Source organism: Anolis sagrei, chromosome 3 (assembly GCF_037176765.1).
Source record: "Anolis sagrei isolate rAnoSag1 chromosome 3, rAnoSag1.mat, whole genome shotgun sequence".
Taxonomy (NCBI): domain Eukaryota; kingdom Metazoa; phylum Chordata; class Lepidosauria; order Squamata; family Dactyloidae; genus Anolis; species Anolis sagrei.
In genome coordinates, this window is record NC_090023.1 from 141121056 (window position 1) to 141146519 (window position 25464).

The following is a 25464-nucleotide window of genomic DNA, read 5'->3' on the forward strand; positions in this document are numbered from 1 at the left end:
TTTGGTCATTCTAACAACTAAACTAAGGATCTGATGATAGACAAGGGCAAATGGAATGGAATGAAATATGGACTCTGAACCCTGAGCTTGAGATTGTTTTAGCATGAGATTGTTTTATTATTTTATTATGTATTGATGTTTTAATTAATTGTTGTATTGTTTTTGTATTTTGTACTACTTGTCAATTGATTTGGGCATCTAATTGTGCCTCCACTGTAAGCCGCCCTGAGTCCCCCCCCCCCCCCCCGGGGTGAGATGGGCAGGGTATAAGTAAGTGAAATAAATAAATAAATAAATAAATAAATAAATTTCAAATCACTCAACTACTTGCAAGATAGTAAAGAAGTTTTTCTGCCATAGAGAAAAACTGTGGAGATGAAGTTAGTAGCACAATCTTTTGTAGACAAACTTTTGCTACCAATTTCATTCCTTTGAATGGCAAGCTTTATGAGCAGAATTTTTTAAAGCAGAAAATGTTAAAGTTGATGTATGGTGCTTGAATTGTTTTTATTAAAGATTTTTATTTATCTGTTTTAATGGGATTTTAACTACATTGTTTTAATAATTGTAACATTTAATTCTATTTAAATATTTACATTTTGAGGTATCGTTTTGAGGTTGTGAGCTGCTTTGGGTCTCAATACTAGGAGAAAAGCAAGGTACAAATGAATATAACAACATCAACAACTATTATTCTCTCAGTTAAGTCTCTAAAGTGTTAAAAATCTCTTTACAAACTGATAGTCAAGACTAACATGGCTAAGTCTTTGATTTCTGGCCTATATAGTTCTTTGATCCTTTCCATCTCTAGGAAACCTGATATACCATAGCTACTCAGTATATGAGATAAGAAGTAGAATGTTCTTATTTCTTTCCTCACTACAACAAGGTGGGTTAAAACAAGCTGTTCTTTCCTATTATATGTGAACTCTAAATTGAAAGAATGTTGCGTTTATGCTATTGCAAAAATTATAGATATGTAAAGCTCAAAAACGGATCTACTACAAATCAGTGCAGCCAGTTTATTCCTTAATAAGCAAAAAATACAGTTCTGCAATATTTGCAAAATCAGGAATTTGTTGGATTTCTATATCTTTTCCTTGGCTCAAATACTTTTGCCTAATCTCACTTTCCTTTCAGCGCAGTGTCAGTGCAAGTCATTTGCAAAGAACAGGTAAAGGTCAGCATGCCTGAGATTGAAACCAGTTCAGAAGGAATGCCTGAAGTTCAAAAGAAAGACCCAAAGCATATAATAGCTATCAGGAGTGAACATCTCTCAATAAATAGCTCTAAAGATAATTATATAAATTCAACTATTCATGTCTGATAGGTGTTAAATGCTAGTCATAAATCCCCTTCTGTTACTAAGTTGGAGGTTAACAACAAATAAATGAATGTAGTCCCAAACAATTTCAAGCATTTATCATAAACCAAGTGTTCAATATTCACCAAAGCCAATTAGAAGATAGTTAATAGTTGTCTAAGTTCATGTTCCTTATATAGTACAGATGCATCAAGTTACTTGTTGTTTTCTTTATGCCACCATCCCAATTATAGAGTAAAGCAGTGGTTCTCAACCTGGGGTCCCCAGATGTTTTTGGCCTTCAACTCCCAGAAATCCTAACACCTGGTAAACTGGCTGGGATTTCTGGGAGTTGTAGGCCAAAAACATCTGGAGACCCCAGGTTGAGAACCACTGGAGTAAAGAAATATGTATTCTTCACTCTCCAGTTAAAGCAAGACACTAATTAGCAAACCTCACTTCCATATCAGTTATTGCTTTCCTTTACAAGGTCTTCATTGGTTAAAACATACAAAGGGGCAGATGGTCCTTAAGCTTCCCTATAAATGCAGTGTAATATGCATGAGACCATAAATAATATGTACCTGGTAGAAAAGTTAGGATTGGGGTTCACAATTTAAAAAATCTATCTTCATTACAGGAACACCACAAATCCTTAAATGCCCAACATTTTGCAATCTGTCTTCAGTCTAGCCTTCTCAAACAAGAACCAAAACAAAGAGCAAAGTCATGACAGACAGATACAGAAAACAACAGGTATTAAGTAACTCAACAGAACAGCTCCTCTATGTGCACCTATAGGTCAGCTATTAGTCTATACCAGGGTTCCACGTGTTCTCCTTTTTCTGGATATGTCCTCTTTGTTTTCAGAAGGAACAATTCTGTCAGAGGGACTTTTTAAAATGTTCATGTTTGCTTACACATCCCTTGGAAGCAAGCACCATTTGTAATTCTAATTACCTTTATTGTAAATCTAAGGAACAAAACAAAGCATAACATGCTATCACTAGGGATGGCCAGAGAAAGGTAGGAAGGGGAAAAGAGGATGACAGCAACAGTGTCTCTTGCTCTGTTTCTCTGGAGCAGCAGAAAACACACTTGTTCCAGCTTCAGTATGGCATCCCTTCAAACATTTAAAAATTGCTATCATGCCTCCTCTTAAACTTTTCTTCTTCAGGCTAAACATGCCCAGCTCCCTAAGTCACTCTGCATAGGATATAGCTTCCAGATCTTTTAAGATTTTGGTTGCCTTCCTCTGAACATGCTCCAGCTTCCCAATATCTTTTCATTGTGGATACAGTATTCCAGGTGAGGTTGGATCAAAGCAAAATAATAATAATAATAATAATAATAATAATAATCCTTTATTTATACCCCACTAACATCTCCCGAAGGACTCGGTGCGGCTTACAAGAGGCTGAGGCCCAACACATCAATAAAACAACAGCATAACAAATACAACAATAAATAAACTCATAAAACAAGCAATAAACATTAAAAAAACAATAGCAATAAGCATTAGACAATAACACCATGACACATTTAAAACTAAGGCTGGGCCAAATGTAATGATTAAAATTTTAAAATGCTGAACATGACAGGTGCGATGGATAGGTTTTTGGAGATAGGTGCGATGTGCAGACAATCTTAAATCTCTAGTAAAGTGCAATTGGGACATGATGCTAGGAGTTTCCTATTCTGGGAAAACACACTGGAACAACCACATCTTCAAGCTCTTCCTAAACACTGCCAAAATACAGTGGGACTATGACTTCTCTCAATCTTGATACAATACCACTATTGAGCAGCCTGTAATTACATTGAATTTTTAAGCTGCTCATTGGAGCTTAAAACTTGTGATCCACTAAGTGATCAATTTGTGATCTACTAAGATCCCTAGATCCATTTCACATGTATTATTTGTAAACCAAGTGTTACCTATACTATATATATTTGTATCTCATTTGTATTGCCTAAGTACAATACCTTATGTTTCTCCCTGTTGAAATTCATTTCGTGAGTTTTGGTCCAGCCCGCCAACCTATTCAGGTACTTCTTAATTCTGATCCTGACCTATGAGATATTTGATACCCCTTCACATTTGTCGGAATTTGTATGGTTGATAAGCAAGCCCTCTATTTTATCATCCAGGTCATTTAGAAAAATGTTGAATAGCACCACTAATCAATTCTCTCCAGGATGAAAGGGAACCATTGGTCAGCAATTAGAAATCCACCTAACAGCAGCATTATGTAGACCACATTTTACTAGCCTGTTTCAATAAAATCATCAGCAACCTTATCAAACATGTTCTATATCTAGAGCATATCATTTATCTACCAAGCCTGTAACTCTATCAGCAAAACAGATAAGATACTAATTACATTTATTCCACTCTTTCCCTAATTACCTTAAACTGGCCCATTTTCCCCTCACATCTCCCCTATGAGATAAACCTAAAAACAGCAACAGACCCAGAGACACCCTATTTTCTTTCTATCACCATCCTGTTCTCCAGCAGTATATCTATCCCTAAATCTTTCCCTTTGACAGAGAACTTGCTTTTTTTCACTGCATGTCTTCTTAAGCTTACTATAAGAAGATAAAGCACATGTAAAAAAGGGAGTGAATGCCAGAGAGAAAAGCTTAGCTACTGTGTTTATTGAGATGGAGGCTCCTTTTTTCTTTTCTACTAGGCTGGAAGTCCCCAATCAGTTATTAAGATTTAGTGTTTCTGAGTTCTCTGAAGAAACAGATTTTATAGGTTGCTTGTCAGCTTTTGTCTCTAAAGAAACATTTGCTTTGTAACAGCAGAGATTTCAGAAATGAAAACTACCTATTATTTTCAAAATTCCATTGAGGATGAAGTCCGAGCTATAAATAAAATGTCATGTTCTTTATTTAATAGCCTCCGGGGTCTTCTATTCTTTTATGGGAGGTGGACTTGTCCCTAATCTGCTAGTGTTTTTCAACATACAGTACTGAACAGCATGTTCAGGTTATTGTTGTTATGTATATTCAAGCCAAATTTGACTATTAAGAACCTAGCCTAAGGTTTGTTTTTTTTTGTAAAAGTTGTTTAGAGGCTATTCGCCATCACCTTCCTCTTAGGCTGACAGAGTTTGCTTTGCTCATCATCACCCAATGGGTTCCTATGGCTGAATGGCTGAATGGACTCTCCTAGAGTCCTGGTCCAACCTTCACACTATTACCTCACACTGGATCTAGAACAACATGTAGTTCCCTCCTCGCAAAACAAACCACAGTACTACTACTTTTATGGTATAAAAGTAATGCCTCCAATGTGTTTTGAAACACATAGTGACAGTATTCTAAGTGATCATATTTTATAACAGATGTTTTTAAAACTTCTTAGCAGTGCATTATTAAGAAACAAGGTCTAATACTATTATCTGAATTTATTCTCAGGCAAATTTACATCATTATTATTAGCTCCAGAGACTTAAAAAAATCCAAGTTCACCACTGACAAACACCGATTTAAATAGAAAGTAGAAGAAGGCCAACTTTCTCAGCTTGGATCTACAGAGGTGGGCAGGGACTTATTCACCATTGTTGTTGACCTCTGATTCACTTATCACTAGTTACAAAGATCTGTTAAAACTTTATGTGGCCTTGGTTTATTTATATCTGGAACACTGAGCATATGGCAGAAGTACGAATCCTATAACCAGCATAGCAAGCCAAGGAATGATTGAACTGAAACCCTAAAGATGTCAATTACACAGGTTTTTATTCAGATTTCAGACTGCATTATCTTAGCCAATTTCCTCTTGCAAAATGACCTTTCATAAAGGAGAAGTTCCAGACTACAAATACTGTATGAAGAACTTTTTAAAATCCCAGAATTATTATTCCTCTTGTTTTAAATAGTGTAAATTGTTCAAAATTTATTTTATCAATATCACCAAGACATCTTACGATACAGGAATGGATATAAAATTAGGATGGATAAGTTGACAAATCAACTCTCCTGAAGCACTTTCAGCAAGAATAGACAATGCTAAAATCTACAAGCCCTAAAGTATACTAGTCTGACTTTTGTATATGGTAATCTCATTTATCCTTATACTTACACTATTGTTGACAAATGCTGTATTAAAATTCCATAAACATATTTCATATTTTAAGATCAAGTTTTGCTTTAAAAAACAGCCGATGTTTATGAATAAGTCATTAGACAAATCACAAAGAACAGAGTTAGAACCTCGAAGGAAGTTGCATAAGGACCGGAAAGTTAAGCTGAAGAAATTCCTGCTGTTTCTGCTTATATTTTTTCCTCACCCACCACAAACGGGTCTGTATTCAATAAATGAACGATATATGACAGTTGGATCATCACACTTTTTACATGCGCCCACTTCTGTCTTTCTGTGTATTCTGCCTCACTGCATTTGTCTGCACACTTCCTATCACACATTTCATTTAACGTGTACACAAAATGTGTGTGCACATCATAATACACCAAAACACAGTAATTGTGTGAATGTCTGTATTTAATTAAATCATATTCTTATTAAAGGACCAGGTTTTCGGACCAAATGAATTAAATTCAATTCCGCACTTGGATGACAAACATGGGGAAGATTGCATTTTGTCAACATCATTCCACCAACTTCACTCTTTCATTATAATTCATGCAATGGCCACTCCTTATGTGAACTTTTCCAGTGCACTTCATGGGATTATCCTTGGACACCATTTAAAAACCTGAGGTAATATAATAAGAACTGCAACCATACCATGCAGTTCTTATCCATATTATACGATTATTTTGCCTTCACTGCTTCATAACTTGCTTCAAGGTTCATTACCTCCAGGATTCAGATTAAGTTTAATCCTGCATACCTTTAGGGAACCTAGTTCCACATTCGCATTCTCAATAGCCATCAGAAGAATGCATTTTTACTGATAGTGCCCTATACATACAATGACAGCTTTATGTGCAGTCAAAATCAAACTTTCTTATTTTGGACAGTGGAGAGATATTAAATTTGGAAGTGGAAGTATTTTTCATGGTCATACCAACAAGGTGAGCTTTTAAAAAAACCCACATACAATGCAGACAGCTGGTTTGATCCATATCAACAAACCAGTTCCAGAAGTTTATTTATCTCCACCTGCCTTTTTGTAAAGCAGAGAGATCTTAATTCACAATCAAGATCAACCCACTCCAAAACATCTGTCTAATAGCAAATATAATCCACAACTATTGTTAGTGAGAAAATAATCTCAGTGTGAGAATTATAGCTAAATCCAGAAGAAGGAAAGCCAGAGGAGGGTGTGAAGTGACATTACTGTTCTAGTGCCTTGGCTCTGCTTCCACTATACCAGGATTTAAACCAGGCATGGGAAAACTTGGCCCTCCAAGTGTTTTGGACTTCAACTTCCACAATTCTTAACAGCCAGTAAACTGTTAGGAATTGTGGGAGCTGAAGTCCAAAACACCTGGAGAGCCGAAGTTTGCTCGTGCCTGGTTTAAAGAGAACCCACCCATTCCCTGGGGAATCTTTCCAGCAGCTCCTTACAATCTTATTATTATCTCGGACATATTGTGGCAAATTTTGCCAGAGGAACGAAAGCCTTCAGCCATTATGTAGCATTCTTGTGGGGTTTTACAAGTAGCTTATTGCTTTAGTTTATTATTATTAATTATGTTTATGATTATTATTTTCATCTTTTGGCTTTCACACTTGACTGAAAGGTAATTGGGCATACTTATTTTAAAACAAGAGAAAAGGGAAGGAAATCAGAGTGCTGTGCTACATGTAATGTTGTTTCTTGTAACAGGTTACTTTTTAATAATTGCAGTGGAACAAAGATACATTTTAAAACAATGTAATAAGTAAGAGCAATTCTATTTTATTTATAGTCATTTCTAAGGGCATGTTAACGATCATTTTGACAGAAAGTTTACAAATACCTTTCATCAAACCAAGTGCCTTTTAAAAATAAAAATGTAACAAAAATAATGGAAAAGTAACAGGCAGTGCAACAAGCACTGTAGTTCCCCAACATCACAAAATAATAGCAATTGATGACTTTTTAAATATTAATGAGTGGGAGAAATAATTACATTAAAAAATTTCTAAGCTCTAAGGAACATTAGAAAAGTGAAACTTTTATATAATTATTGGAAAAGAAAAAATACAGTATTATTTCTAGATCCATATTAATTGTTCTGACCTTTCCTTCCATTTTCCCCAGCATCACTGTCTTCTCCAAGCTTTCCTGACTTCTCATTATGTGGCCAAAGTACTTCATCTTTACTTCTAATAACCTTCTTGTTAATACAAGAGTGGAGCAAACTGCCTTTAAAAATCGCTCACATGATTTATGGAATAGAAAAGGTGGAACAACCCAGCCAAAACTAAACTAACATCTTTAATTAGACTTAATTGAGAGCTTTTCACCTCCTTAGGGAGAGAGTTCCACAACCAAGGTGGTTCCACAAATTGGGTCATTCTTTCTTGTGGCCCCACCAGTCTCTTGATACTAAAAAAACTCAAAACTATTGGAAGATTCAGACACTCAAGAGTCTGTCATCTGTTACGGCTGCATCAAAGTTTCTGGCGTTCCACGGCTCAAGTTACTACAGATTACTGATTTGCAAACTCAAGCCAATACTACAATTGAGCTGGCAGTCATATTTCTTCCCCCACTAACCCTAGTTTCTGTAGTCACAGGGGGAAAAAACAACTTCATTTAGTTCCTTTCAAGACACATAATCCATGCAAAGTCAAAACAGCATGCAATATGTTTATACAGTTTTAGGAACAGAATACAATTTGGGCCCAACAGATGATTACTAGCAATGTAACCAATATCCCAAACAAAATATAGCAGCAGAAATCTTAGTTTGCTGGGGGCAATTCTCAAAACAAAATGACACAATGTATCTGAAAGTCCTAGGGCAATTTTAATTTTTTTCTGTCCACACATAATAAACATAGTATAAACACTCTTATATACATGGATTGCAAAATTATTCCCAGTGTGTGATTTTGCAACTTTTTTGTTTATCTTACTTATTTGCAGGGAATCCTTCAAACAAATACTTGGTAAGTAAATAATGTAACTTGAAAACCACAGACTTCACATTTATTTACTTGATTCTATGTTGCCTAGCATCTGATGTTCACAGTCATTACAGCTCTTCTTTAATTGGTTACTGATGTTTCTTTAAAAGTTAAGACCATCATTTAATATTGTGTATGTTCTCCAGAAAATGCAAGGTTTCCACAATTACAAACTGAAATAACTACCTCCCCACTTCCCACAAACAAACCTTAATTCCATTCAACTCCTGGATAGTTACAAAACATCAGCTACCTAGGGCTGCTGGGCATGTAATTCAGGTTGTACAACTCTTGTGTGTGTGTGTGTGTCACTTATATTTATTTCCTTACATTACTCACTTTTTGTCCAAGAAACTTGAGGTGACATACATGTGGCCCATTGTTTTCTTCAGTTTGTCCAAGGGAGTTTAGGCTGACAGATAAGAATCAAACCAAGGTCACGTCTGACCATGACTCAGTGAAAAAGTCAATTCCAGGGATTTACAGCCTCACGATCCATGGGATGGGGGAGGTCAAGAGAATAGGACAGATAAACTCCTGTTTCCTTTCCAAACTTCTCTCATTTTCAATTACCATCCATTGACTAATCAAAATTAGGGGAAGAAAAACCAAGAATATAGCGAAAAACTCTTGTAATGGGATGGCATTCTTACCATATCCAGGAGGTATCATGGTCATAACTATTAGTCTTGCTAATAAAAAACAAGATGTGGAAATAACTTTTGATTTAGTATCCCTAATACTAAATACTAATACTTGATTTAGTATCCCTCTTCAAAGTGGGAGGGGAAGAGACTGTGTATCCAACAGGATTTCCAAGAGACTCAAAATTATTTGTTTAGGAAAGGCAACCATCCAAAATACTCAGACAAAGGGAGTTAAAATCTGAAGCCTTGCAGCTATAAACTATGCCACACATATAAGGTTTTCAATCGAAATCTGTAAAGTAGTTAATAATTGAAAAACTACCACAACTGGCTAGGTCCCGTCCCCGTCCCCCCGTCCCCCGCTTTACTGTGTAACTATTAAAATTCAGTTCTTCGGGATGTTTTCTCCTGCCATCTAAATTCTGTGCATGGATACTGCAATTTCAACTATTATGGCTCTATTACTTAATGTGTGTGTATGCATCTTCGAGTTGCCTGTTGACTTATGATGACCCCATGAATTTCACAGGGTTTTCTTAGGTACAGAGTATTCTGCAGTGGTTTTGCCAGTTACTGCCCCTGAAATATAACCCATAGCATCTGTAATGCCACTATTTATTTCCTCACATTTATCTCTCTTCCTTTTCTTGTATATTTAGGAGTATTGCTCCTGATGTTCATGATACTATTCAAAGATGCTAACTGGAGTTATCAAAGGCAGAAGAGATCAATGGTTCCTATTGCTATGGGAGGACAACATACTGCAGGAATGCACTATAAAATAAGGAATGGAATTGAAACACAGTTTTTCACTCTGTTTTATTAACGTCGTAAAATTGGTTATTATTGTTTTCATGTGATCTGCTTTATTGTCAAATGCTCTGTTTTGTTTATTTCAAATTGTTTTAGTTTATGTTGTGAACTGCCCTGAGTCCCCATGGGGAGATAGGGTGGGATAGAAATAAAGTTTTACTTACTATTATTTTAAGAATTGCACCTAGAAAATGTAATACTTTCAAACAGACAAAAAAAATCCTAAAGACAAAACCTGAATTTCACACAAAAATTAGCAAATCATACATTTGGTGTAATAGAAAGTAGTAATCGGGAGAGTTCTACAAAGAAAAACACAAACTGAGGATTTATTTTCTCTTTTAAAACTGCCATGTTTGTCCATTATACAAAATAGTGACCCAGGTCTCAAACTATCTGTGCAATGCATTACCAGACTCAAGGACTTATGCCACTTCTGATAGATCAGGGATTTTGAACTAGAAAGGCAGAAAAGAAGGTATTTCAGCCATCTAGGATATCCAGAGCTAATCTGGATTTTGGAATGCTGCATTGATAATAATGTGGAATATGTACAGCCAGCTTTCTGACTTGTCTTGCCATTCATCTGTCCTGCAAATGCATGTAAATAAAGCTGAATACAGACTTCACAGGCTTCTGGCTCTGTTTTTCCCAAAGGAAAATGACAGAAGGCCACAGCTGTTCAGGGAAGAGGGGAAAAGCTAAAATGTGTAGGAGTAGAAGTGTAAATGAACCAGAAAGTGAGTAAAAAGCACACAGAATCAAGTCCACTAAATCAAAACATTCAAATGAAAAAAATTAGTAAAGTAATACAGTATTTTAGTTGTAATTTAAAACAATCTATAGGTTATCTCACGGATTTTATTTCTCTCTTACCTGTTGTTCATCTTCCATGACATTACTGGCAAATTCAAACATCAGGTCATTCTGCTGTACCACTGCTGCCATAATAAAGCATTCCAAGGTCTCAGTTCTGCATAAAATAAAAGGCTCCTCCAGAAAAAGGTTTATCACCAGGAATGAATTGTGCAAGGAAGGAGACCTTGAAAGTGATCAGGTGATGAGGTAGCTTGTTCTTGTGCAGGCTTCCAGAATTTTCTTTTTCAAGGCAGATAAATGATGAAATGCCTCCTTGGGTATTTGTCTCACCCAGAAACCACTGGAAACAAAGGCAGAATAAGATCAGAAAAAATTAAATGAATAAAATATAAAATAAATATATGTGGTAATAAGCCTGCCATCACGTTGTTTAAGCATTTACTTAAAACAGAACACTACAATTGCTCTTATGCGTTCTGAAACATACATGGCCTATAGGTTGCTTTTTAAGCTATTGCTACCAAGAAAATATGGAAAATTTGGATACATCAAACACTATTAGTTTATGTAGTACACATTTGTTACAACTTGCAACCTTTCTATATTGATTTTTAGACCAAATATCTCACTTTACCACACTCCTCGAACACATTGTAGATAAGAAATAATCTAAAGATGTAGAAAAACCCTTTCCCTCTTCTTAACAGAGCAAATATTTCAGCACTTTTCAATGTTCTGTAAGTGCAGTGTGAGTGTATTCTTATCTCTTAACACCGGCTTGTAAGCAGCAGGAAGGAAACACTGACCACGTCATGGCAAATGAGACATGTGAAGAGCTGCTACAAGACTTGATAAACAGAAATGCACTAGGAATGTCACCACATGGAAGGGACAGACTTAAAGTCCACAATGTACAGGGTGGGCTAAACGAGTACCACAGGAAGTGATAAGCTATATTACAATTGTAAACAAAGGTTTTTAAAAGGCAAAGGGATATTCAAAACATTCGCGTCATTAAAACACAATAACTGCTATTATCAGTATTCTGGCAACCCTCTTGATTTTTATATCCACACTTTCTGTAACAAAGATAGGTTGAAGCTGAGAAAGATCAGCTTTGGCCAACCAAACCTCTCTTTCTTTTGCTTTCTATAAACGTAGGGAACTGTCCTTTTTCCATGTATTTAAGAAACTCACATATTCAGTTGGCAGTCACAATTGAAAAGCTTTTTATTTATATTCTTAATTGTATACCTTGACCCATTAAAACTTCGTTTAATTAATTAATTAATGTCCTACATGGGAACTACGGTATTTTCCATCCAATCAATACAAGTACATCTATGTTCCCTAAAGAAACTAGATTAAGGGTCCTCAAACTTTTTAAACAGAGGGCCAGGTCACAGTCCCTCAAATTGTTGGAGGGCCGGATTATAATTTGAAACATAATGAATGAATTTCTATGCACACTGTGCATATCTTACTTGTAGTGCAAAAAAACACTTAAAATCAATACATAATTAAAATGATGAACAATTTTAACAAATACAAACTTATTAGAATTTCAGTGGGAAGTGTGGGCCTGCTTTTGGATGGTGAGAAGAGATTGTTGTTGTTGTTGTTTTGTGCTTCCAAGTCATTTCAGACTTAGGTTGACCCTGAGCGAGGGCTGGGTAAATGACCTTAGAGGGCCGTATCCGGCCCCCGGGCCTTAGTTTGAGGACTCCTGAACTAGATCCTGTCTAATCTCGGAAGTTACACAGAGTCAACAATGCTTAGTACTTGAGTGGGAGAAAAAAATAAATCTAATAACAATAATAATAATTAGAAAAAATAAATATATAATAATAGATAAATTAATAAATGTAATAATAATAATAATATAGTAAAATAATAAATGCAATAACAATAACAATAGAGAAAAATAATAAATGTAATAACAATAAAAATAACAAAGTAAAATAATAAATAACCTTGACTCGAGTATAAGCCGAGGGGGGCTTTTTCAGCCTTAAAAAAGGGCTGAAAAACTCGGCTTATACTCAAGTACATATGGTAGTTAAACATTTGATTTGCACATTAACTATATAGAATCTGTAGCCAAACGTAATGTATTTTCCAAAAGCAGAGTTTAAAGATGAGATTCATGACATAGTTTCACTGATTTTATTCAAAGTTGCACTTTGTGTTATACACACCTTTTTAAAAAATAGCAAGGCTATTAAGAGAAAGTTCTGTCATTAAGGAAAATGGCACTCACATCTTGGTACACTGTTCCAAATGATTCAAAATCAAAAGAACACACTCTCTCACACACACACTAATATATGGTATGCCTGGAAATATAATGTGTTTAAAGATAGCCAATTCAACAGACATCAAGCAAACTATGACCAACCATTTAACCTCTATTTTAAAATTTTAAGGCTTTTTTTCCTTGGATGAATTTATTACATTGTGAAATAACTGTAAATATTTCAGATCGTTTATAAATAATCTACAGTTTCAAAAGTTGCCTGTTTGCCAAATCACAGAGCTTAAACAAAACGACTCCTTCACAGAGAGCTGGTGAAAAGAGGAACCTTGGGAAAGCACACCCCGAGAAAGGATGCTATGAATCAAGAATTCATAGCTGAAATCTCACTCTGCCACAAAGTTAAAAGGTGGTCTTACAAAAGCCTCTCTCTCTCAGTCCTACCACGCCTATGCAATATTCAGGGTCTCCTGTGAGGAGTATAAAATACTCTGAACACTCCAAAATACCATACCAATGTTAAGTTGTACTGTGACCTAAATGATCTTTTGATGGCCTGTATACTATCTGAATATAGTCTACAACCACCAAAGCAAACATAAAGATAATTTGCAGGGGGTAAAGAGCATATGTCAGAGAGCTGCCTCATCATTATCCAAACTACTTGGTTAACTTTAGAATCCCAAACTACTTAATTTTAGAGAAATCCAGAATACTTTATCCATAGATCTACACAACCACTTTAGGCATTATTTACCTGTCTTACACTTTGAGCTTACTTCAGTTTCAAGTGAAGAAAAGGCTTGTACTTCTAAATTACTCTGTAACAGTGCAGATCTGAACTTGTGGTGGGTGATATATCTTATTTTTCTAACCATTGTGCTGATTCTGGGGTTTGAAGCTGTAAATTACATGCTTTTCTACTCCCTTAAGCTCTTATCATGACTTCAGAACATGTGGGCAAGTCCCAGAATGCCTTCAAAAGTGAAAGGTAGAAAAATGCCCCTTTTTCTACTGTGAACCTTCTTGGTTATATGCCCTGCAGACAATTCACAAGCCTTCCCCTATTCATTAGCTCCACTGCTCTTCTTTCACAGGTTTGTTATACTATGATCACAACTTCTCTTGGGCTCTCTAGAGGCCTTTATTTCCCTGACCTGAAGATCCCGAAACAGAAAGCCTTACTGACTATCCAATCCAAGTGTTCTTGCCTTGTTCATTTGGTCTCTTGCTTTTGTTTTCTTCTTCTTCTTTTTTTTTTTTGCTTTTTTTGTGATTCATGACTGTGACAAATGGGACAACAGGAGACAAAAGCAAAATGACAGCAATCAAGTTATGCTAACCTTTCCCTCAGTATGGTTAAAATTAGGGTGTTTTTTGTTAAGATTTTAAAAGCTTGCTGTAAATTGTCCTGTATTATTTTACAGGAAAGCAATTTAAAATAAATGAATGCAAACCACCTCACACAAACTTTCTAGGACCCTCAAGGGCCTGATTTAAGCCTACAGACCTCTGTTCACTTGTCAAAATGCATATACCTGAAGCAGGATCAGAAGGTTATATGTGAAAAATTTTGTAAGGTTTTTGTTATTAGGAATAGTCTTACCACAATATGTTAATATATTTGCATAGACGTCCTCTCTTCCACTCTTCCTCCCACTTGCTATCAACTGTGGCCAACATGAACAGTCACATCCTTATTTGGGGCAGCTGGTATGCGTCAACCCAACTAGAAATTCCAGTTTTTACACATTGCTGTCTAGCTTCCTGACAAGAGCTTGCCCATCCTACCCTTGTGTCATATTACAGGCAGCCAGGACTTTCAGCCCTTGCGAAATAGCCAAACATGTCACACACTCAGATATGTCCCTACCTGCTCCTTTGTATCTAATCTCTTTCTATATAAATGGGAATGCTTCAGGAGGGATTATTTTTCCAAAACAAAACCACAGCCACTATTATGAATCTAGCTGTTATGACTTTTCAGAGTAAACTTGTAGAATTTAAATACAAATCTAGACAAAAGCAAAAAGAAAATATCGTTCACAAAGGCCCTTAAATTACTTTTCTGTCATTACAAGAATAATTTTAACAGCCTTGTGCATATTATTTGTTCAGATGAACAAAAAAACAGAGTAAGCATTAGTAGTAAACCCCACTGAATAAGTTAAATCTAAAGAATATGAAAACTTAACATAAATTTGAAATTTCTGTTGCAGTTACCAGTAATATAGTATTATCAACTCCTTTATGTTCTCAATACTCCTGAGTTTGCCTCTCTAGGTCCACTCTCTAGGTCCATTCTGCAAGTAAAGATACATATGTGTTAAGCCTTTTGCTCACAAATAAGCCTTTCCTCCCATACCTTTGAATGAGCAAACAAACAAGCTTGAAAGCTGTAGTTCCCCACAGACTTACTAGGAAACTGGAGTCATCTGTGGCTTTCTGGCTTTTGTTCATACAAATATGTAAAGAAAGGAGAAGCTGTACACAAATCATATATATTTTGTCTTACTCCCTTAATGCCATTCTTCAATCATTGCCTCCATGAAAAAAACAGTTTTGTAGATTTTCAAAAAATATATAAAAAGTATCTTCAGACCACCCCCATAGTACCTCCATGTATACTCGAATTATCTGATGTAGAAATCTGAGTACCAAAATGGGAACTGGAGTCAAGAAAGGGCAGCCATGGAGGAATTTGGTAAGATTCTTACATGTCAAGAAATGTACAGTATCTTAGCTATCAGCACCTGCATGACTGATAGCTAAGATTTCATTTAGCCACATATGATAAAAAGGTCCTCTATAGGAATTTTCTCAATCTTCAAGGCAATTCTGCTTTGTGCTTCTATTAGATATTACTATAGAGCAGCAGTTCCCAACCTTTTGACTCACAGGGCCCTTTTTAGAATCAGTTTCTTCTTTTTTTAAGTTATATATTACATGTTTATTATAGGGTGCATTTTTCTTTTACATTTTGTGAAAGATCAAAGATATTTACAATTTTCTAAGATTTATATTGCTCTACTTTACAGTTCATAGAAATCTCAACCTTTAAAGTCAGGTTTACACATTCTCTCAGGAGGCAGCTACAGAGAAAATCATTTTATAAACAGGCAAGGTCCAGCTTGCAGCATGCAATTTTCTTTAAATATATATATTTTTATACAGGTTTTAGATTTCTTTACAAAAATTCTATATAAAATTTTATGGCTTCAAAATTGTAACCTGCACCCTTTGTAAATGTACATTTGAGAACACTAGGTATGAAGGCTAGATAAAAGTGCTGAAAATTAGCATTTTTGAACTACATTATTCAATTTAATCGTGTATTATTTTTAGAATCAATTTCTATGGCAGAGCCCCTTAGGCCTTCCTTATGTTAAAAGTAAGCAGTGTTTAGGAGTGGTGTTACAAGGGGATGAAGAGGGGATAGACAGTGTCCGAATGTAAAGTAAAGAGATATCTAAACAATTGTGCAATGTCCATGCAATGAAATTGTATTTCAAAATTTTGAAATGTACCATAATATCTCAATTTATTATCAACTACCACCAATATACAGTACATTATATTGTCCAAACTTGGTCAAACATAAACATGCTTCAAAAGTTCAATAAATCAAATCATTTGTGTTACAACAGAAGTAAAGTGCACTGTAGTACAACAGGCCTAAATTAAAACATAACATAAAATAAAGTATAAAGGTTTAATGAGACACCTGTGGTTGCATTTTTGGCACAGGTTTTTTTTAAATTTTAGGTTCAACTGATGAACCTAAAATTGTCTGGTTCTGTATTTAAGCAGCTGGTTCTGTATTTAAGCAGCTTCTGTATTTTGTTTTGATACCTGTATAGGTGGAGAATCCCACATCACAACAAATGTAGTTGAGAAAGGCAGCAATACTAATTTTGCTTTCTCAGACAAGATTTTGAATTAATCTTGTAAATGAAGCCAAAACTCTGGTAGACTTTGGTTTTGAAACACAATTTTCAGTTCTCTGTGAGATGTCAAATCTATGAGGACCGCATATTCTGCTAAGTTTAGGCTGGGTGGTTTTTTGTTCACACGGAACACATTCAGTCCCTTTTAAAGTCATCAAGAACCTTCTTTTGAGCTGTCACAAAATATTCAAATGAGTCTTCTAAACTTCAAATATTTTTGTGCCTGAATATTTTTCTGTATTTTTTCTTGAATTTTGATATTGTTTTTATTCAAGAAGCTTTTAGTGAGAGGCAAGAAATTGGTATCTTCCTTTTTGATGAATTCCAACTAACACACATGTTTTATCATAAATGAAGATACTTTGGTGTTTACATCAAAAACTGCGGCAGTTTTTCCTTGCAACGATAGATTGATTTTGTTAATTTTGCAAAAAAATTAAAACAAATAATTCTTTAATTCATTTAGTTTGCATTTATTTTATTTTTTGAAGTAGCCACAGAGCCCTGGGAAGTGCACATGGAGCCCTTAGGGCTCCGCGGAGCAAAGGTTGGGAACTACTGATATACAATCACATTGGTAAATTCCTAGGGAGGATATTTCTCTAGGAATTTCCTGGAGAGGATACCTCTCTATGATATCTTCTGGTGGAAGACATTTATCTCAACAGGGTTAGTTATTATCCATGATTTCCTGCTTCCACTATAAATTCAGGAACATATTCCCAGCGGATATAGGGATTGTACTATAATTTTGCACCAAAAGTTAAACCTTGTGCACTTTCTACAATGTTACTTTCATACTTAGCATTTCTGAGTTTTTAATTCATCATCATAAAAAACCAACAACACGTTCTTTCAGATACTTTTAAAACACATAGCCATGTTACTCCAAAATATTGTAATGCAAAGGGAATGTATAGCATCTTAGAGAATAACTGGGAGAACAAAGTTGGTATCATAATCTTTCACAGATTGACTCTACAGCAGTGGTTCTCAACCTGTGGGTCCCCAGATGTTTTGGCCTACAACTCCCAGAAATCCCAGCCAGTTTATCAGCTGTTAGGATGTCTGGGAGTTGAAGGCCAAAACATCTGGGGACCCACAGGTTGAGAACCACTGCTCTACAGCTTCTGAGGAATAATATAAGTTAGCTGAACAATTAACAACAAAGTTGAACTTTGTTAATAAAAAGAGGTGGTAATGCTGGGTCAAGTAGAGAAACATAATTAAATTTCTAGCAACACAGAAGGGAGGGTGGCTACTATTGCAATATGTATTCCATCTGTTTTAGTGACTACACAGAGAAGGTATTCCTGAAGGTAGCATTTTAATAATCAATTTCTCCCTGTTAAAAAGCCTATCCTGTATAAACTACACACTTTACACATGAACATATGGAACTAATTAAACCAAATCTTTGCTACTCCATATCTACACCAAAATTAGAGTTACCATCAGAAAAATACTATGAAATGATAGCACAATAGTTGAATTAGTCAAACAAAAAAACAAAATGCAAACATCAAATAAAAACATGTGAGCAACAATTCTGTCAGGTTGCAAGATATCTATCCTAAATAGAACACTGAAAGTATTAAATCTCATTGAAAGCAACTGCTAATAAAACTATACCTACAGTTAGAATATTGGCAGAAAATACTAATTTGGCCACAATGTTTGGTCTTGCATAGAAGCTGAAGAACCATTTTTGCTTTATAGAAAAGGAGAAAGGTGATATGGATATGCCTTGTAGGAAAGGAAGAGGCAGGTGAATTGTACAATGGACATGCCTTCTTCAGAGGCATCCCAGAAACTAAGATGAAAAAAAAACCCCACAATGTCATTTTCTAGCTTTTATACTGTGCAGTCCATCAGGGCTCTAACTACTCAGAACAAAGGCCCATCTCTCAGTATACAGGACCATAATGATATTTTTATCTGAATTTCCTTTTTTAGGTGTGTGGCTATCTTGAAAGTATCCTCCCAAACTCAAGGCCAATGCCTTTGAGTACTTTCTGTTGGTAATGGGAGTTCTGTGTGCCAAGATTGGTTCAGTTTCATCATTGATGGAGTTCAGAATGCTCTTTGATTGTAGGTGAACTATAAATCCCAGCAACTACAACTCCCAAATGTCAAGGTTTCTTCCCACCCCAGATGTGTACATGATTCTGAATTTATTTTCATTCAGTTTCTGTTTTAATACAATAAATTATTTAACTATATTTTTGAACTACACCTTCCAACATTTCATAGATACAAACTGGGATATGTGTGGTCAAGGTAGCAAAGTTATTGAGAGAAAATACACAAGGTAGCAGAGGCTACAGCACTTTGCTTTTGCTTTTCCTATTAGTAATACAAAATCTTCCGTCCTCCCAATTCCCTTCCCCTCTGAGTTTGCACTTTGAATTTAGTTTGCAGTAACAGATTTAAGCTGAGAACAAAAAGGGGTAATGTAGGAGCAGAAGAGAGAAACTGAAACGTTTTATCAGCAGTTAGAAAAAGAAGGACACAGAGGACACATCAAAAGTTGATTGATATGTTATAAATATATCATTTTTACTTAGGACATAATACAAAAATAAAATTAAAATGCTTTAAGTATTTTTCATTCATTTGCATCAGCCTGACTAGTGATACTGTAGCCTACACAGGAGAACACTGAATGCCATCACCCAAATTAAAAATCCTGCAGCATGTTTGTCTTGGGGTGGAAGCTGGGAATTGCTGATATTACAAGATCAGTCTTATCAGCTAGCTCAAACTTTTAGAAGGAACGTGCAGCCTACTTTGGCACTTACTCTGATGCCTTCAATTAGAGGTTCAACATGGATAAAGGTTCAAAGGAGCATAAAAAGAAGTAATGTTAAAGATCTCACTTTTTAAAGATATTCTGTGCTGCATGTGACGAAACCATATCTCAAGACATCAAGGTATCAGTAGGGCTACCTAAAAATGCAAAGTTTTTGTTTTTGAAATTACCACAAAAGCCTGATAATTTTTTAACATCTACTCCACTAACATTGAGTTAAGTTGCAAACAGATGAAGAAAGTTTTGCAAACAGGGAGTTTTATCTACAGAGGCCAAATAACAATTTGACAATCAATTGTATAATCCTAATAATGGAAAAGAGATTCATTTACTTTTCTCCCTGTTTAAGAAATCTTTTCAACTCAAAAACTGCAGAAAGCTTATCCAAAGCATGTATGAGACAAGGAGGATCATCTGTTCAAATTCTCCAGGCTTGAGAATGCCTATCTCTTTAAAAACCCTACAAATTAAGGGGGAAAGGAATGTTGCTCTCCTCCATTTTTTCAACAGATATGTTGTTTACCACCACTCCCTGCCTTTTGCCACAAACAAGACAAACTTTGCTTCACAACACAGCAGAAGTTTGAGGGTTGAGGAAGGAATGAAGCAGAAGATGCAACAACTGCACCTTTGGAACTTTTAGGAGGACAGATAGAATTTCCTTGTATCTAACACAAGGAAAGTATCCTTTGGGAGGATACTTTCAAGATAGCCACACACCTAAAAAAGGAAACTCAAGTGACATGCCAATCAAATGAAGACTGTTTGGTTACATTGGTTAAATTTATTCTGTTGTCTAATTTTACAATGCCCCAAATAAAAGTCAGGTTAACAAATTTCTACATTGTTTTGAATGGCTGACGAATAATGTGGGGTAGTGGCTTCAGTACTGGAATAGGAGACCGGGAGACCAAGGTTTGAATTCCCACTTCACCATGCAAATGCACTGGTTGACTTTGGATAAGTCACACATTCTCAATCTTAGAGGAAGGCAAAGGCAAACCCTTTCTCAACAAATTCTGCCAAAAACATCATAAATCAGAAATTACTTGAATTAGGCAATGACTACTCAGTTATTTTTGCCAGTGACTTCCTTTAAAATATAGCCCGCAATGTGTGGTATTCATTGGTAGTCCCTCATCCAAGTACTAACAAGAGCTGTCTGTACTTAGCTTGCAAGATCAGAGGGGATCCAATCCCTTTAGGGCAGTTAGGAACTTATATTTGCAACTTAATCAAATCATTTTTAAAAATAAATTGTCCTGAATTGCTCTTATAGATACATTTACCCATCTATTAAGTTTCATTTTTAGCAAAAATTATAAATGACAATGAACAGGTAATTTATGAGGGAACAGGGAACAATTTCTTAGTTGAGTTACACAATGGCCCACATAAGAAAAAATAAGGAGGACTATCTTTGTTCATCTGTTCCACTTGTAGTGGTCTAACTGACAGGAAGCAGACAAGCAGCAGCTAAATAGAAGTGACAAATGTTTCCTGTCTTCACTGCTGCATCTTTCTTTCACTCTTGCTGTAAAATACCAGTACTTCATTAGTGTCACGGTATACTAGTCAAAACTTCTCACAACATACTATCTGAACAAATCACTTGGGGATTTTTAACTATACTTTTAAAAATGCTGTAAACTGCTTTGAGTCCTGAACTGGGGAAAACTGGAACAGAAATACATGACATCATCATAATCATGAATTAAAATCTGCAAATGAATAAACAGTCTTTAAAAAGGAGAGTAAGGAAGGAAACACTCATATTTGAAACAACTGGGACATGCAATAGGAAAAACACTATTCTAAAGTAAGCGCATTACAAGTAACAAAGGGAATGTTGGTGGGCAGGAAAAGAAATTTAAAGATGGACTTAAAGCTAACCTTAAAAACTGTGGCATAGACACTGAGAACTGGGAAGCCCTGGCCCTTGAGCACTCTAACTGGAGGTCAGCTGTAACCAGCAGTGCTGCAGAATTCGAATGGAGGGCGAAAGGGAGAAATGTGCCCAAAAAAAGGCATGTCAAGCCAACCCTGACCAAAACTGTGTTCCAATTGGAAACCAATGTCCTCACTGTGGTAGAACATGCAGATCAAGAATAGGGCTCCACAGTCACCTATGGATCCACCGCCAAGACACTACACTTGGAAGGCTATCATACTCTGACAATGAGAGATCGCCTAAGTAAGTAAGTAATCGCAAGTAACCTCAACGTACAGTTTCAAACAATTAATACACACCTCTTGGAAGAAATACTTTCCAAAAAGGCTTTGTTGTGTGGCCTCCAAACATATGATGAAGCTTACATATTCATCCACAGAAAAACTGTAAAAGTAACTGGTTCAGAACCTTTCAAGAGATGCAACATGTATAAAACCATGAGAGTAAAGCACAGTATTTCATCGTCTGACATCTTTGCTAGCTCCAATATCTACTCCTTTCCCACAGAACACACGCGTAATATGGAGCATAAAACAGTAAAAGGATATTGTCATATAGTTCATCAGGATCAGATTTATTTTATTTGATTGGCTCCCCAGCTCACATCACAACCCTGTACAGCACCAAAACTTGTCTGCCTTCTCTCCTAATCCCCTGCTGGAGCATACTTTTTTTTTCCTTAGGAAACCATAATCAAGCCAATATGTTCTAAACCAGCATCCTAAGATTTAGCTTAGAAAATTTAACTCCAGTATTTTTTTTCCCATTAGAACCAATGCCAGAATTCTGTAAGGTCGTCCTAAAAGGAAAAAAATGTAAAACTTTGGAACTGAAAAGCTAACTGGACAAACTAAAAGCAACTCTTGATGGTCACATCAAAACCAGAGCAATCAACAAATGACTGGAAGAAGTCATGGAAAATAAAGCATACATTTTTGTTCAAAATGCATATCTAGTTAAGAGCAAGTAAGTAGGCAAAGACCTTTCAACATCTGAAAACCACTTCTGTAAATTGTGGTGGAAAAAGAGGATGTCTGCTCATTAAAGAACTGAAACTCTTAAAAAGGCTGCTAAATCTCACTTCTCAGGGTATTCTGCATGATTTGAACAACACACATCTCTGCTTGCATTCAAAACAGTCAAAACAAAATGTCATGCTGACTATAAGGAAGACACTTTATACTTCCATGGTAGATCCAACCTTCTGTTCCTCTCCTTCTTAAAAACACGGAACTTTGCTGAGACTTGTAGATACAAAAAAATCCACAATGAGTCAGTTTTTGGTTCAACAGACACCTATAGAAACACTGGGGAATCAAGACCCAGTCCTCCAAGATGTAATTGTAATTGTCCTCCCTGGAAGCAACACAGCCCCCTAAATGAATACCCTTGTTGGGGAAAGTTATGTTCTTCATATTTATTGTATACTAGTCAATATACTCGGCATTGCCCAGGTATGCATTTTCTAATGCTATTTATTAGAAATACTAAAGTAAAGTAAAGTAAAGTAAAGTTTATTGATTAGTCCACTGGCCATATCAACAGGAAAAGACAAAAACAAGAAAATACATAAATAGACACTAATCACGGTCCTAAAACGCTTGTCATAGTGAACATACATTAAAACATAATTAAAACTTGATTAAGTTAAAACTTAAAGATTATTTAAAATATCATCATCATCATTAAAGTGCCAAAGTAAAACTTCATACCACAGAAGTTAAGGACGAAGGTTAAAACAAAGGTTAAAATAGACCAGCTATTGCACAATCCCAATCCAGTTCAGATATCTCCATCACCCCTACAGTCTAGTATTAGAAATACTAATTGCTGGCTTTATTATTTTCTGAATGGTCCCATTTGGAAAAATGTAACTATATAACGGAATTCCCATGAACCTAAGAGTTGGTGAGGCTGCCATTCCCAGCAGCTTCAGATGGAACTCCCATCAGCCCTAGCTCTGGCCAGATGCAAATTCCATTAAAGCCAAATATAGATGATTGGAACTCCTATCATCCTAAGATCTTGCCTGCTGAAAATCTCATCAGCTCCAGATTTAGTTAGGTTGGAACTGGCAATGATGCAGCTCTTCAGATGGGGATGGACTCCAACTCCCATTATCAGGCCACCCTCCCCCCTCAAACCCCACCCATATTTTAACTTGGATCATGATGGCTATGTGAGACAGATTGGGTCCAGATCCATCAAACCATATTGGAGCCTTTGTGCAACATACATATCTGTATCTATATCTACTCTGCGTGTGTGTATAACATAAATACATACTTTGACTTTTAGATTAAATTTCAACATTAACTCTCTTTCAAACTTATGTTAATAGACACATGAACATACGTGACATATGTACTGTACATCTGTTTCCACAAAAAGGTCATTTGTTTGAATATCCAAGTTGACAGACAGGAATGGCTGTAGTGTGTTTTACTAGAGAAAATAGTAAACAGAATGGTTTTTTTTTTCTTTTTTAAATGCACATTATTGAGATCACCAAAGAAAGAATGCAAATATTTTTAACATTTTTGATATTTATTCTTACCATAATGTTTTAGAATTTGTTCTTTTGTGCTTTTAAGAATTCAACATAATACAAACATTAGCTCTGTACAGGTTTCTTTATCTAGAATTCCGAATTTCAAATTCTAAAACCGTCCATATGGAACACTGAGATGATGGCATCTTTGCTTTTTGATGGATCAGTGCACACAATTTTGTTACTAAAATATTGTATATAAAATTACATTCTTGGCTATGAGGTGTATATGAAACAGAAATGAATTTCATATCTAGGCACACAAGCCCCATCTATAAGATATCTCATTATGTTTATAGATATTCTAAAATCCCCCAAAATCCAAAATACTTCTAGTCCCAAGCATATCAAATAAGAGATACCCAACCTGCACTCTTGTTCAAATGTATATCAGTATTGCATTTAAAGACCTTCTTTTGTGTTTTCTAGATGTTTCCTTAACAAAAACCTTACTCAGGTTTTGAAATCTTCAAGGAAGATCCTTCTCTTGGTCCCACCATTCTCTGGTGAGAACACAGGAGAGGAGGGCATTCTTGGTTGTTGCTCTGAAATTCTTTTCCTTTCCAAAGTGTCCTTCCAGCAAAAGGTGTGAAGTTTTTTGTTTGCTTCCACGGGCCAGTGGAAGTTGATTACTCACCAGGAAAAAATTTTAATATTGGCTGTATTCTCCATATTTAATGGATACATTTAATAATGCATATCAGGCACGGGTAAACTAAGGCCCAGGGGCCAGATGCGCCCCCCTGGGTGCTTACCTCAGACCCTCCTCATTTTTTCTGTCCTCTTGGCAGAAGGACACGGTGGCCTGCTGCGTCCTTATGCCAAAAAGACAGGGGAGAAGGCACATAGCAGCAAAAAGCCCACTATCAACCACCATGTGTCTCGACCTCCTCCCGGCATAAGGATGGTGTGAGCGGCCCATCTTTATGCCAGGAGGATGTTTCAAAGAAGGCACACAGTGGCTGAGAGCCCTCCAGAGCACTCTCAATGTCAAAACAATGTCTCGCCCTCCTCCGGGCATAATGCCAAGAGGACAGACCGAGGATCGGGAGAGGAGGATGGGAGAGGGAGCGGGGGGATGATTGGGGCAGTCGTTACCTGTCCTGCCTTCCTCCTGCCTTCCTGCTGGGAGAACAACCTGAGGATGACTCTGCCCAGCCCTCTCCTGGACCCTCCCACTTCCAGGACCACACCACCCAGCGTGTGCCTGGCCCCGTCCCTCCTGGCACAGCCCTCCTGGCCGGGCTCAGAATGCGGCCTCAAGACAA

The 25464-nt window shown here is 36.2% G+C and overlaps 1 protein-coding gene across 5 annotated transcripts in view; it reads right to left on the reverse strand.

The window, feature by feature from the left end:
• The window catches only part of ELF1 (E74 like ETS transcription factor 1), an 81708-nt gene that overhangs the window by 30309 nt on the left and 25935 nt on the right, over nt 1-25464 (reverse strand). For 4 of the 5 annotated variants that reach the window (XM_060769361.2, XM_060769365.2, XM_060769362.2 and 1 more), the window contains one exon: nt 10739-11021. In XM_060769361.2, coding sequence (XP_060625344.2) covers nt 10739-10810 — 72 coding nt within the window. In that variant the 5' untranslated portion in view covers nt 10811-11021. Of the gene's footprint in view, nt 1-10738; nt 11022-15158; nt 15179-25464 lie in introns of those variants that run through there. The other variant, XM_060769367.2, reaches the window with a different exon arrangement.